This window comes from Coregonus clupeaformis, chromosome 11, assembly GCF_020615455.1.
Source record: "Coregonus clupeaformis isolate EN_2021a chromosome 11, ASM2061545v1, whole genome shotgun sequence".
Taxonomy (NCBI): domain Eukaryota; kingdom Metazoa; phylum Chordata; class Actinopteri; order Salmoniformes; family Salmonidae; genus Coregonus; species Coregonus clupeaformis.
The window spans coordinates 20,007,352-20,023,298 of record NC_059202.1 but is presented as its reverse complement, the minus strand read 5'-3'; the positions used below and the strand labels follow the sequence as shown (position 1 = coordinate 20,023,298).

Below are 15,947 nucleotides of genomic sequence, written 5' to 3'. Positions count from 1 at the left end.
TTTAGAGCTCTACACCAACCCTACACTGTCACATTTAGAGCTCTACACCAACCCTACACTGTGTCACGTTTAGAGCTCTACACCAACCCTACACTGTCACGTTTAGAGCTCTACACCAACCCTACACTGTGTCACGTTTAGAGCTCTACACCAACCCTACACTGTGTCATGTTTAGAGCTCTACACCAACCCTACACTGTGTCACGTTTAGAGCTCTACACCAACCCTACACTGTCATGTTTAGAGCTCTACACCAACCCTACACTGTGTCACGTTTAGAGCTCTACACCAACCCTACACTGTCATGTTTAGAGCTCTACACCAATCCTACACTGTGTCATGTTTAGAGCTCTACACCAACCCTACACTGTCATGTTTAGAGCTCTACACCAACCCTACACTGTCATGTTTAGAGCTCTACACCAACCCTAAACTGTGTCACGTTTAGAGCTCTACACCAACCCTACACTGTCATGTTTAGAGCTCTACACCAACCCTACACTGTCATGTTTAGAGCTCTACACCAACCCTACACTGTGTCACGTTTAGAGCTCTACACCAACCCTACACTGTCATGTTTAGAGCTCTACACCAACCCTACACTGTGTCACGTTTAGAGCTCTACACCAACCCTACACTGTCATGTTTAAAGCTCTACACCAACCCTACACTGTCATGTTTAGAGCTCTACACCAACCCTACACTGTGTCATGTTCATAGCTCTACACCAACCCTACACTGTCATGTTTAGAGCTCTACACCAACCCTACACTGTGTCACGTTTAGAGCTCTACACCAATCCTACACTGTCATGTTTAGAGCTCTACACCAATCCTACACTGAGTCACGTTTAGAGCTCTACACCAACCCTACACTGTGTCACGTTTAGAGCTCTACACCAACCCTACACTGTCATGTTTAGAGCTCTACACCAACCCTACACTGTGTCACGTTTAGAGCTCTACACCAATCCTACACTGTCATGTTTAGAGCTCTACACCAATCCTACACTGTGTCATGTTTAGAGCTCTACACCAATCCTACACTGTCATGTTTAGAGCTCTACACCAATCCTACACTGTGTCATGTTTAGAGCTCTACACCAACCCTACTCTGTCATGTTTAGAGCTCTACACCAACCCTACACTGTGTCACGTTTAGAGCTCTACACCAACCCTACACTGTGTCACGTTCATAGCTCTACACCAACCCTACACCGAGTCACGTTCATAGCTCTACACCAACCCTACACCGAGTCACGTTTAGAGCTCTACACTAACCCTACACTGAGTCACGTTCAGAGCTCTACACCAACCCTACACTGTGTCACGTTCATAGCTCTACACCAACCCTACACCGAGTCACGTTTAGAGCTCTACACTAACCCTACACTGAGTCACGTTTAGAGCTCTACACTAACCCTACACTGAGTCACGTTCAGAGCTCTACACCAACCCTACACTGTGTCACGTTTAGAGCTCTACACCAACCCTACACTGTGTCATGTTTAGAGCTCTACACCAACCCTACACTGTCATGTTTAGAGCTCTACACCAACCCTACACTGTCACATTTAGAGCTCTACACCAACCCTACACTGTGTCACGTTTAGAGCTCTACACCAACCCTACACTGTGTCACGTTTAGAGTTCTACACCAACCCTACACTGTGTCACGTTTAGAGCTCTACACCAACCCTACACTGTCACATTTAGAGCTCTACACCAACCCTACACTGAGTCACGTTCAGAGCTCTACACCAACCCTACACTGTGTCACGTTTAGAGCTCTACACCAACCCTACACTGTGTCACGTTTAGGGCTCTACACCAACCCTACACTGTGTCACGTTTAGAGCTCTACACCAACCCTACACTGTGTCACGTTTAGAGCTCCACCAACCCCTACACTGTCTGTTTGCCACCCACACTGTCATTTAGAGCTCTACACCAACCCTACACTGTGTCACGTTTAGAGCTCTACACCAACCCTACACTGTGTCACGTTTAGAGCTCTACACCAACCTACACTGTGTCACGTTTAGAGCTCTACACCAACCCTACACTGTCACATTTAGAGCTCACACTAACCCCTACACTGTGTCACGTTTAGAGCTCTACACCAACCCTACACTGTGTCACGTTTAGAGCTCTACACCAACCCTACACTGTGTCACGTTTAGAGCTCTACACCAACCCTACACTGTCACATTTAGAGCTCTACACTAACCCTACACTGAGTCACGTTTAGAGCTCTACACTAACCCTACACTGTGTCACGTTTAGAGCTCTACACCAACCCTACACTGTGTCACGTTTAGAGCTCTACACCAACCCTACACTGTCACATTTAGAGCTCTACACCAACCCTACACTGTGTCACATTCATAGCTCTACACCAACCCTACTCATCACTCACAACTCACACTAACCCTACACTGAGTCACATTTAGAGCTCTACACCAACCCTACACTGTCATGTTTAGAGCTCTACACCAACCCTACACTGAGTCACATTCATAGCTCTACACCAACCCTACTCATCACTCACAACTCACACTAACCCTACACTGAGTCACATTTAGAGCTCTACACCAACCCTACACTGAGTCATTTTTAGAGCTCTACACCAACCCTACACTGTGTCACGTTTAGAGCTCTACACCAACCCTACACAGTCATGTTTAGAGCTCTACACCAACCCTACACAGTCACATTTAGAGCTCTACACCAACCCTACACTAAGTCACATTTAGAGCTCTACACCAACCCTACACTGTGTCACGTTTAGAGCTCTACACCAACCCTACACTGTGTCACGTTTAGAGCTCTACACCAACCCTACACTGTCATGTTTAGAGCTCTACACCAACCCTACACTGTGTCACGTTTAGAGCTCTACACTAACCCTACACTGAGTCACGTTCATAGCTCTACACCAACCCTACACTGTGTCACGTTTAGAGCTCTACACCAACCCTACACTGTGTCACGTTTAGAGCTCTACACCAACCCTACACTGTCACGTTTAGAGCTCTACACCAACCCTACACTGTGTCACATTCATAGCTCTACACCAACCCTACACTGTCACGTTTAGAGCTCTACACCAACCCTACACTGTGTCACGTTTAGAGCTCTACACCAACCCTACACTGTCATGTTTAGAGCTCTACACCAACCCTACACTGAGTCACATTTAGAGCTCTACACCAACCCTACACTGTCATGTTTAGAGCTCTACACCAACCCTACACTGTGTCACGTTCAGAGCTCTACACCAACCCTACACTGAGTCACGTTTAGAGCTCTACACCAACCCTACACTGTCATGTTTTGAGCTCTACACCAACCCTACACTGTCATGTTTAGAGCTCTACACCAACCCTACACTGTCATGTTTAGAGCTCTACACCAACCCTACACTGTCACATTTAGAGCTCTACACCAACCCTACACTGTCACGTTCATAGCTCTACACCAACCCTACACTGTCACGTTCATAGCTCTACACCAACCCTACACTGTCATGTTTAGAGCTCTACACCAACCCTACACTGTCACATTTAGAGCTCTACACCAACCCTACACTGTCACGTTCATAGCTCTACACCAACCCTACACTGTCATGTTTAGAGCTCTACACCAACCCTACACTGTGTCACATTTAGAGCTCTACACCAACCCTACACTGTCATGTTTAGAGCTCTACACCAACCCTACACTGTCATGTTTAGAGCTCTACACCAACCCTACACTGTCATGTTTAGAGCTCTACACCAACCCTACACTGTGTCACGTTTAGAGCTCTACACCAACCCTACACTGTGTCACGTTTAGAGCTCTACACCAACCCTACACTGTCACGTTTAGAGCTCTACACCAACCCTACACTGTGTCATGTTTAGAGCTCTACACCAACCCTACACTGTCACGTTTAGAGCTCTACACCAACCCTACACTGTGTCATGTTTAGAGCTCTACACCAACCCTACACTGTGTCATGTTTAGAGCTCTACACCAACCCTACACTGTGTCATGTTTAGAGCTCTACACCAACCCTACACTGTGTCACGTTTAGAGCTCTACACCAACCCTACACTGTGTCATGTTTAGAGCTCTACACCAACCCTACATTGTCACGTTTAGAGCTCTACACCAACCCTACACTGTGTCACGTTTAGAGCTCTACACCAACCCTACTCATCACTCACAACTAGCCTCCTTTTAATATGATGATCTAGTGTCCACTGTCAGAAATGTATTGATAATCAGTGACTATTAGACTTTTTGAGGTCACAAAAGGTCAAGAAGAGTATGTTCTTGGAAGACCCATGGCACAGTAGCTAGCTCTACTCTTGAGTGTGTTGTTCAATGTTGTATTTTAGGAATGAGCTGACCTAGTGTGTTGTGTTGTAATACAGGAACAACCTGACGGTGATGGATATGATCATGGTGCACGGCCAGGGAACCACAGAGAGCCTGAATATAGCTGGGAACCCACCTGGACCAGGCAGCTCCCTTCGCTTCCAAATGACTGAGGCTTTGCTCAAGGACTGCACAGACAGTGAGTTACAGTGCCTAGTGGGTCGTTCCGTGTCATTTCAGCAAGCCATGACACCCACATATCAGATTGTCCTGAAATAGTTTCTGTAGTTAGAAACCGATAAGATTAACATTCCTGCAACATTATTTTGTTGAACTATAATTTGATCTCTGAGAAATTAAGCTAATTTCTTGCACCCAAATTGGCAATTTTTGTATTTATAGAATTCATATAATATTCAATAAATATAGTACCTAACATCTTATTTGGAAAAACTTTTTTAAAACAATGAGTAAGACATGAAGAATCCAAATAAATTGTCAAAAGCCATCCATGTACCCCCCCCCCACACCAACAACGAGTATATAGTATCAGTTTTCTGTCTCTGAGAAGGTTCCTGCTATTAGCTGATTTATATTGTCAAGTATCGGGGCGGCAGCGTCATAATTGTGGCGGCAGCATCATGGGACTGGGGAGTTTGTCAGGATCAAAATAAATATGAATTAAAAAAAATATCGTAAAAACCTGCCAAGGTCTTCTGAATACCTAACCCTGGGATAGTTTAATTTTTCAGTGGGACAATTACACACATTGTAATGTGTATTAACTCTGGGGGTGTTTCCACCGTGTATTAACTCTGGGGTGTTTCCACCGTGGTGTTTCCACCGTGTATTAACTCTGGGGTGTTTCCACCGTGGTGTTTCCACCGTGTATTAACTCTGGGGTGTTTCCACCGTGTATTAACTCTGGGGTGTTTCCACCGTGGTGTTTCCACCGTGTATTAACTCTGGGGTGTTTCCACCGTGTATTAACTCTGGGGTGTTTCCACCGTGTATTAACTCTGGGGGTGTTTCCACCGTGTATTAACTCTGGGTGTGTTTCCACCGTGTATTAACTCTGGGTGTGTTTCCACCGTGTATTAACTCTGGGGTGTTTCCACCGTGTATTAACTCTGGGGGTGTTTCCACCGTGTATTAACTCTGGGGGTGTTTCCACCGTGTATTAACTTCTGGGGTGTTTCCACCGTATTAACTCTGGGGGTGTTTCCACCGTGTATTAACTCTGGGGTGTTTCCACCGTGTATTAACTCTGGGGTGTTTCCACCGTGTATTAACTCTGGGGGTGTTTCCACCGTGTATTAACTCTGGGGTGTTTCCACCGTGTATTAACTCTGGGGGTGTTTCCACCGTGTATTAACTCTGGGGTGTTTCCACCGTGTATTAACTCTGGGGTGTTTCACCGTGTATTAACTCTGGGGTGTTTCCACCGTGTATTAACTCTGGGGTGTTTCCACCGTGTATTAACTCTGGGGGTGTTTCCACCGTGTATTAACTCTGGGGTGTTTCCACCGTGTATTAACTCTGGGGGTGTTTCCACCGTGTATTAACTCTGGGGGTGTTTCCACCGTGTATTAACTCTGGGGGTGTTTCCACCGTGTATTAACTCTGGGGTGTTTCCACCGTGTATTAACTCTGGGGTGTTTCCACCGTGTATTAACTCTGGGGGTGTTTCCACCGTATATTAACTCTGGGGTGTTTCCACCGTGTATTAACTCTGGGGGTGTTTCCACCGTGTATTAACTCTGGGGTGTTTCCACCGTGTATTAACTCTGGGGGTGTTTCCACCGTGTATTAACTCTGGGGTGTTTCCACCGTGTATTAACTCTGGGGTGTTTCCACCGTGGTATTAACTCTGGGGGTGTTTCCACCGTGTATTAACTCTGGGGTGTTTCCACCGTGTATTAACTCTGGGGTGTTTCCACCGTGTATTAACTCTGGGGTGTTTCACCGTGTATTAACTCTGGGGTGTTTCCACCGTGTATTAACTCTGGGGTGTTTCCACCGTGTATTAACTCTGGGGTGTTTCCACCGTGTATTAACTCTGGGGTGTTTCCACCGTGTATTAACTCTGGGGGTGTTTCCACCGTGTATTAACTCTGGGGTGTTTCCACCGTGTATTAACTCTGGGGTGTTTCCACCGTGTATTAACTCTGGGGTGTTTCACCGTGTATTAACTCTGGGGTGTTTCCACCGTGTATTAACTCTGGGGGTGTTTCCACCGTGTATTAACTCTGGGGGTGTTTCCACCGTGTATTAACTCTGGGGGTGTTTCCACCGTGTATTAACTCTGGGGGTGTTTCCACCGTGTATTAACTCTGGGGTGTTTCCACCGTGTATTAACTCTGGGGTGTTTCCACCGTGGTGTTTCCACCGTGTATTAACTCTGGGGTGTTTCCACCGTGTATTAACTCTGGGGTGTTTCCACCGTGTATTAACTCTGGGGTGTTTCCACCGTGTATTAACTCTGGGGTGTTTCCACCGTGTATTAACTCTGGGGTGTTTCCACCGTGTATTAACTCTGGGGGTGTTTCCCACCGTGTATTAACTCTGGGGGGTGTTTCACCGTGTATTAACTCTGGGGTGTTTCACCGTGTATTAACTCTGGGGTGTTTCCACCGTGTATTAACTCTGGGGTGTTTCCACCTGTTATTAACTCTGGGGTGTTTCCACCGTTATTAACTCTGGGGTGTTTCCACCGTATTAACTCTGGGGTGTTTCCACCGTGTATTAACTCTGGGGGTGTTTCCACCGTGTATTAACTCTGGGGTGTTTCCACCGTGGTGTTTCCACCGTGTGATCAAGTCCAAGGAGCCCAAGTCCACTCTGAGAAGGACCTTCAGGATGGAGAACACTGGTCTGCTCCCGTTTTATATGCGCTCTGCAGAGATCAACGGCCAGCCCTGCCAAGGATACGGATTCAAAGTTCTCAACTGTCAACAGTTTGCACTTAAACCAAATGCTTCTAAAGACCTAGTTATACTGTAAGTTTAAAATCACAGCAACTGTTTAGTAGCTTTGCATACTCACATAACAGAGTCACTGACTGATAAGACACTCTACAGTGTCCATCAGATGGATGGGCTTATCAGTCCTTCTATGGTGCAGAAATGGATTCCTGTAAATGGCTGTAAAAGCCTCTAATGCAGATGAATCGCATTCATTTGATAGTGTCTTATAATGTGAAATATAGCTGAGGAGAGGGGCTCTAGTCTACTGAACTGAGAGGAACTCTAGTCTACTGAACTGAGAGGAGCTCTAGTCTACTGAACTGAGAGGGGCTCTAGTCTACTGAACTGAGAGGAACTCTAGTCTACTGAACTGAGAGGAACTATAGTCTACTGAACTGAGAGGAACTATAGTCTACTGAACTGAGAGGAACTATAGTCTACTGAACTGAGAGGAGCTCTAGTCTACTGAACTGAGAGGGGCTCTAGTCTACTGAACTGAGAGGAACTCTAGTCTACTGAACTGAGAGGAACTATAGTCTACTGAACTGAGAGGGGCTCTAGTCTACTGAACTGAGAGGAACTCTAGTCTACTGAACTGAAAGGAACTCTAGGCTACTGAACTGAGAGGGGCTCTAGTCTACTGAACTGAGAGGAACTCTAGTCTACTGAACTGAGAGGAACTATAGTCTACTGAACTGAGAGGGGCTCTAGTCTACTGAACTGAGAGGAACTCTAGTCTACTGAACTGAGAGGAACTATAGTCTACTGAACTGAGAGGGGCTCTAGTCTACTGAACTGAGAGGAACTATAGTCTACTGAACTGAGAGGAACTATAGTCTACTGAACTGAGAGGAGCTCTAGGCTACTGAACTGAGAGGAGCTCTAGTCTACTGAACTGAGAGGAACTATAGTCTACTGAACTGAGAGGAGCTCTAGTCTACTGAACTGAGAGGAGCTCTAGGCTACTGAACTGAGAGGAGCTCTAGGCTACTGAACTGAGAGGAACTATAGTCTACTGAACTGAGAGGAGCTCTAGTCTACTGAACTGAGAGGAGCTCTAGGCTACTGAACTGAAATGGGTCAACAGATAAGTAGGGGCCTTGCAACCAGCCACTGAGCAAACACTAGCAGTCAGAGGTGTGTTCTCTCCTCACGCCCTAAAGGCTATATTAATACAGGTCTTCAGCCACACGGTGTGTGTGTGTGTGTGTGTGTGTGTGTGTGTGTTAGCTCTATTACTATCGGAGGATGAATGTGCTCTCTGTTCCTCTCTGTGCTGCTTGCAGTTCCTCTTCACCTCTCCCCTCTAGCCTTTAAAGAGACTCAACATCAACTCTGCTGGCTCATGTCAAGTAGCTACACAACATGGAAGTGTTTGTGTTGGCCACTTAATTTGACAAACAAAATGGCAGCCTGGTCAGTTGGTTTGCTATAAACGGCTGTAAATATCACAGAGGGGCTCTTTAAATGTTTCTGCTATTAAGATGCATTGGTTAACAAACCTTAGTACCCAATTGTACAAGAATGACCTGCTGGTAAATTTATCTAGCTACTTCCCTTATTTTAGGCACGTGAATAATTTTGAGAGTAGTGTTGTTGTGGTTCACAGATGTCACCAAGCCATTCTCTATCTTATTGTGCTTTTAACCATGCATCGTTGTGTGCTGCAGTATCACATCAAATGTCATTTAAGGAAAGAGAACCCTGTGTACAGTGTGGCTGGTTTAACTCGTTTGACACAGGTCACTTAACCTGTATGTGTGTATGGAGGTAGCCCCTGTTCACTGACTGACTGCGTCTCCTTCCTGTCTGTCTCTATCCCAGGTTCACACCGGACTTCACAACGTCCAGAGTGATCCGGGAGCTGAAGCTAGTGACGGAGGGAGGGTCAGAGTTTGTGTTTGTCCTGAACGCCTCTCTACCCTATCACATGTTGGCCTCCTGTACAGAGGCCCTCCCCAGACCCTCCTGGGAGCTATACCTCATCGTCTCCTTCATCATGAGGTATGCAGTTTACTATGTAACGACTCGCGTGGCTGACAGGATGGCAATGATGAGGCCCCGTGTAGCTCAGTTGGTAGAGCATGGCGTTTGCAACGCCAGGGTTGTGGGTTTCAATTCCCACGGGGGGCCAGTATGAAAAAATGTATGCACTCACTAAGTGTAAGTCGCTCTGGATAAGAGCGTCTGCTAAATGACTAAAATGTAAAAATGTAATGAGAAACAATAACAAAAAGGTTCAACACACAGAGGCTTAAACCAGGCTGGAACACAGAGGCTTAAACCAGGCTAGGCTGGAACACAGAGGTTTAAACCAGGCTAGGCTGGAACACAGAGGCTTAAACCAGGCTAGGCTGGAACACAGAGGCTTAAACCAGGCTAGGCTGGAACACAGAGGTTTAAACCAGGCTAGGCTGGAACACAGAGGCTTAAACCAGGCTAGGCTGGAACACAGAGGTTTAAACCAGGCTAGGCTGGAACATTGATTCACAGAAAGGACAATCAAAAACTGTCAATCAAAACACTCCCACACACAGGTGATAAACTTAACTTAGGCTGAACTTAACTTAGAAGACTAAATAGCTGGGCTGCTATCCAGTTTACAAGCCGACTTTTCTGCAGTCATAAGTCAATGTCCGTGAGCCTCCACCAAATGTCCGGTGCGCTCAGCCTCCAGCCAGTAGCTTCACCTGTGCTGACAAAAACAGCACCTTGTGGTTATAAACGAGGCCCCAGGTGTGTTGCGGCTTCATGTGCAGGGCATGGCACTGCAGCCTAGCTTGCTGCAGCCTAGAAATGCTGGTTGTGGGGCGTGACTGACGCTCCAAACAGTGGCAGTCCCCCGGTCACCACCGAGGGCACCACAACTGTATGTACAGTGCATTCGGAAAGTATTCAGACCCCTTGACATGTATAACCCAGACCCAATTGGGAGCTCATTATGAGGTATACATATTTATATATACAGTACCACTGACAAGTTTAGACACTCATTCAAGAGTTTTTCTTTATTTTGACTATTTTCTACATTGTAGAATAATAGTGAAGACATCAAAACTATGAAATAAGGGATATAGCTCAGTTGGTAGAGCATGGCGTTTGCAACGCCAGGGTTGTGGGTTCGATTTTGCTTATTTGAGCTGTTCTTGCCATAATATGGACTTAGCCCTATTTGGTAAAAGACCATCTTCTGTATACCAACCCTACCTTGTCACAACACAACTGATTGGCTCAAACGCATTAAGAAGGAAAGAAATTCCACAAATTAACTTTTAACAAGGCACACTTGTTAATTGAAATGCATTCCAGGTGACTACCTCATGAAGCAGGTTGAGAGAATGCCAAGGGTGTGCAAAGCTGTCATCAAGACAAAGGGTGGCTATTGGAAGAATCTCAAATATAAACTATATTTTGATTTGTTTAACACTTTTCTTTGGTTACTACATGATTCCATATGTGTTATTTCATAGTTTTGATGTCTTCACTATTATTCTAAAAAAAAACCTGAATGAGTATGTATTTAGAAAAACCCTTGAATGAGTATGTTTGTCCAAACGTTTGACTGGTAGTGTACATGCATGTATAACTCAGACTCAGTTGGGAGCTGGAGCTAATCTTCTCCCTCATCAGGAGATATACATAAACTCAGCAAAAAAAGAAACGTCCTCTCACTGTCAACTGTGTTTATTTTCAGCAAACTTAACATGTGTAAATATTTGTATGAACATAACAAGATTCAACAACTGAGACATAAACTGAACAAGTTCCACAGACATGTGACTAACAGAAATTGAATAATGTGTCCCTGAACAAAGGGGGGGTCAAGATCAAAAGTAACGGTCAGTATCTGGTGTGGCCACCAGCTGCATTAAGTACTGCAGTGCATCTCCTCCTCATGGACTGCACCAGATTTGCCAGTTCTTTCTGTGAGATGTTACCCCACTCTTACACCAAGGCACCTGCAAGTTCCCTGACATTTCTGGGGGGAATGGCCCTAGCCCTCACCCTCCAATCCAACAGGTCCCAGACGTGCTCAATGGGATTGAGATCCGGGCTCTTCGCTGGCCATGGCAGAACACTGACATTCCTGTCTTGCAGGAAATCACGCACAGAACGAGCGGTATGGCTGGTGGCATTGTCATGCTGGAGGGTCATGTCAGGATGAGCCTGCAGGAAGGGTACCACATGAGGGAGGAGGATGTCTTCCCTGTAACGCATAGCGTTGAGATTGCCTGCAATGACAACAAGCTCAGTCCGATGATGCTGTGACACACCGCCCCAGACCATGACGGACCCTCCACCTCCAAATTGATCCCGCTCCAGAGTACAGGCCTCGGTGTAACGCTCATTCCTTCGACGATAAACACGAATCCGACCATCACCCCTGGTGAGACAAAACCGCGACTCGTCAGTGAAGAGCACTTTTTGCCAGTCCTGTCTGGTCCAGTGACAGTGTGTTTGTGCCCATAGGCGATGTTGTTGCCGGTGATGTCTGGTGAGGACCTGCCTTACAACAGGCCTACAAGTCCTCAGTCCAGCCTCTCACAACCTATTGCGGACAGTCTGAGCACTGATGGAGGGATTGTGCGTTCCTGGTGTAACTCGGGCAGTTGTTGTTGCCATCCTGTACCTGTCCCGCAGGTGGGAACTGGATCTAATCCCTCATTATGAGGTATACACAATACATAGTAGCTGCAGCAGTATTTTCAAATATTAAGCACATTTTCAAATAGCCTGGTCCCAGATCTTTTTGTGCTGTATAACCAACTCCTATCGTGGTTGGCACAAACAGATCTGTGGCCAGGCTTTTCAACCACATCATTGTGTTTATATCAGATGATAATTTACTAGCTCTATGTTAACACGGCTGCTTCTCTCTCCTCTGTAGCTCCCTGTTAACATGGCATATTAATTGATAATGATGGAAATGAAGATATGCAAGATATTTGAATAGATATATATTTTTAATAATATATATATATATATATATATATATATATATATATATATATATATATATATATATATATATATATATATATATATATATATACTACTGGGCCCCATGTAGCTCAGTTGGTAGAGCATGGCGCTTGCAATGCCAGGGTTGTGGGTTCGATTCCCACGGGGGGCCAGTATGGAAAAATGTATGCACTCACTAACTGTAAGTCGTTCTGGATAAGAGCGTCTGCTAAATGACTAAAAATGTAAATGTAAAAATTCCCTGTCTTAGGTCAGTTAGGATCACCACTTTATTTTAAGAATGTGAAATGTCAGAATAATAGTAGAGAGAATGATTTATTTCAGCTTTTATTTATTTCATCACATTCCCAGTGAGTCAGAAGTTTACATACACTCAATTAGTATTTGGTACCATTGCCTTTCAATTGTTTAACTTGGGTCAAACGTTTCGGGTAGCCTTCCACAAGCTTCCCACAATATGTTGGGTGAATTTTGGCCCATTCCTCCTGACAGAGCTGGTGTAACTGAGTCAGGTTTGTAGGCCTCCTTGCTCGCACACGCTTTTTCAGTTCTGCCCACAAATGTTCTATAGGATTGAGGTCAGGGCTTTGTGATGGCCACTCCAATACCTTGACTTTGTTGTCCTTAAGCCATTTTGCCACAACTTTGGAAGTATGCTTGGGGTCATTGTCCATTTGGAAGACCCATTTGCGACCAAGCTTTAACATCCTGACTGATGTCTTGAGATGTTGCTTCAATATAACCACATAATTTTCCTTCCTCATGATGCCATCTATTTTGTGAAGTGCACCAGTCCCTCCTGCAGCAAAGCACCCCCACATCATGATGCTGCCACCCCCGTGCCTCACGGTTGGGATGGTGTTCTTTGGCTTGCAAGCAACCCCCTTTTTCCTTCAAACATAACGATGGTCATTATGGCCAAACAGTTCTATTTTTGTTTCATCAGACCAGAGGACATTTCTCCAAAAAGTATGATCTTTGTCCCCATGTGCAGTTGCAAACCGTAGTCTGGCTTTTTTATGGTGGTTTTGGAGCAGTGGCTTCTTCCTTGCTGAGCGGCCTTTCAGGTTATGTCGATATAGGACTTGTTTTACTGTGGATATAGATACTTTTCTACCTGTTTCCTCCAGCATCTTCACAAGGTCCTTTGTCGTTGTTCTGGGATTGATTTGCACTTTTCGCACCAAAGTACGTTCATCTTTAGGAGACAGAACGCGTCTCCTTCCTGAGCGGTATGACGGCTGCGTGGTCCCATGGTGTTTATACTTGCGTACTATTGTTTGTACAGATGAACGTGGTACCTTCAGACATTTGGAAATTGCTCCCAAGGATGAACCATACTTGTGGAGGTCTACCATTATTTTTCTGAGGTCTTGGCTGATTTCTTTTGATTTTCCCATGATGTCAAGCAAAGAAGCACTGAGTTTGAAGGTAGGCCTTGAAATACATCCACAGTTACACCTCCAATTGAGTCAAATTATGTCAATTAGCCTATCAGAAGCTTTTAAAGCCATGACATCATTTTCTGGAATTTTCCAAGCTGTTTAAAGGCACAGTCAACTTAGTGTATGTAAACTTCTGACCCACTGGAATTGTGATATAGTGAATTATAAGTGAAATAATCTGTCGGTAAACAATTATTGGAAAAATTACTTGTGTCACGCACAAAGTAGATGTCCTAACTGACTTGCTAAAACTATAGTTTGTTAACAAGACATTTGTGGAGTGGTTGAAAAACGAGTTTTAATGACTCCAACCTAAGTGTATGTAAACTTCCCACTTCAACTGTATATGGGGGATAACATCTTCCAGTTCTGCAGATTTTGCTGCGAAGAGACAGAATCATTAGATCATTGGTCCATCTGTAGCTTGTTTTTGGTCACAGGTCCAGGAATGGCTGAAGAATTGCAATATTTACCTGGAGCTAACCCTGCAGATAGCATTACTGGGTGATCTGAAAAGTCATAGTCAATCGATCAATAATATAATAATACTTTTAGCAAAAATGTTTATTTTCAATTTACAATCTGTAGAAACAATGAGAATAGAAGGGTTCAGAACTTTTGTAAAACATCACAGTACAGTTGAAAAATAAATGGCAAATAGAAATCCAATATGGATGGTGTTAAGAGATAGATGGGAGGTGTTGAATGGAGTTGAAGGATGGGACTAATAACAACTAACAACAACTAATAACAACAAGATAACTAATGTAAAACATACTGTGTCCATAATAAGTATATAGGTTATAGGTAGAGAGCTTTTGTGAAAGAGCACAGTTAGAAAGATATGGCATATAGAAGCAAACCGGATGGACATCATGAAAATGATCGGAGAGGTTGAGGGTAGAGGAAGTTCAGGAGTAAAAACAAACAAAATAGAATTCATGTAAAATTGACTGTGTCCATAAAATGTATATAGTATGTATAAGCTGGAAGTAGAGGCCTAAGCGTTGTTGTTCACTAGTTTACTCCAATTAGGGAAGGGGTGGTGGGGTTGGAAAGTAATAAAGGGAAATATATTTTTTTAAAGGATATGTTCACTACCGTTCAAAAGTTTGGGGTCACTTAGAAATGTCATTTTTTTCGAAAGAAAATATTTTTTGGGTCCATTAAAATAACATCAAATTGATCAGAAATACAGTGTAGATATTGTTAATGTTGTAAATGGCTATTGTAGCTGGAAACGGCTGATTTCTAATGGAATATCTACATAGGCGTACAGAGGCCCATTATCAGCAACCATCAGTCCTGTGTTCCAATGGCACGTTGTGTTTGCTAATCCAAGTTTATCATTTTAAAAGGCTAATTGATCATTAGAAAACCCTTTTGCAATTATGTTAGCACAGCTGAAAACTGTTGTGCTGATTAAAGAAGCAATAAAACTGGCCTTCTTGAGACTAGTTGAATATCTGGAGCATCAGCAATTGTGGGTTCGATTACAGGCTCAAAATGGCCAGAAACAAATAACTTTCTTATTTAACTCGTCAGTCTATTCTTGTTCTGAGAAATGAAGGCTATTCCATGCGAGAAATTGCCAAGAAACTGAAGATCTCGTACAACGCTGTGTACTACTCCCTTCACAGAACAGCGCAAACTGGCTCTAACCAGAATAGAAAGAGGAGTGGGAGGCCCCGGTGCACAACTGAGCAAGAGGACAAATACATTAGAGTGTCTAGTTTGAGAAACAGACATTTTACATTTACATTTACATTTTCGTCATTTAGCAGATGCTCTTATCCAGAGCGACTTACAGCTAGTGAATACATATTTTTTTATACTGGCCCCCCGTGGGAATCGAACCCACAACCCTGGCTTTGCAAACGCCATGCTCTATCAACTGAGCTACATCCCTGCCGGCCATTCCCTCCCCTACCCTGGACAACGCTGGGCCAATTGTGCGCCGCCCATGAGTCTCCCGGTCGCGGCCGGCTGCGACAGAGCCTGGATTCGAACCAGGATCTCTAGTGGCACAGTTAGCACTGCGATGCAGTGCCTTAGACCACTGCGCCACTCAGGAGTACAGACGCCTCACAGGTCCTCAACTGGCAGCTTCATTAAATAGTACCCGCAAAACACCCGTCTCAACGTCAACAGTGAAGAGGCGACTCCGGGATGCTGACCTTCTAGGC

The 15,947-nt window shown here is 44.6% G+C and overlaps 1 protein-coding gene across 1 annotated transcript in view; it reads left to right on the top strand.

Moving 5' to 3' along the window:
- Positions 1 to 15,947, top strand: part of tmem131 (transmembrane protein 131) — a 68,609-nt gene that overhangs the window by 27,105 nt on the left and 25,557 nt on the right. The window contains exons 12-14 of the mRNA XM_045223377.1: positions 4,424 to 4,566; positions 7,180 to 7,366; positions 9,158 to 9,337. Of these exons, the coding sequence (XP_045079312.1) occupies positions 4,424 to 4,566; positions 7,180 to 7,366; positions 9,158 to 9,337 (510 nt within the window). The remainder of the gene's footprint in view (positions 1 to 4,423; positions 4,567 to 7,179; positions 7,367 to 9,157; positions 9,338 to 15,947) is intronic.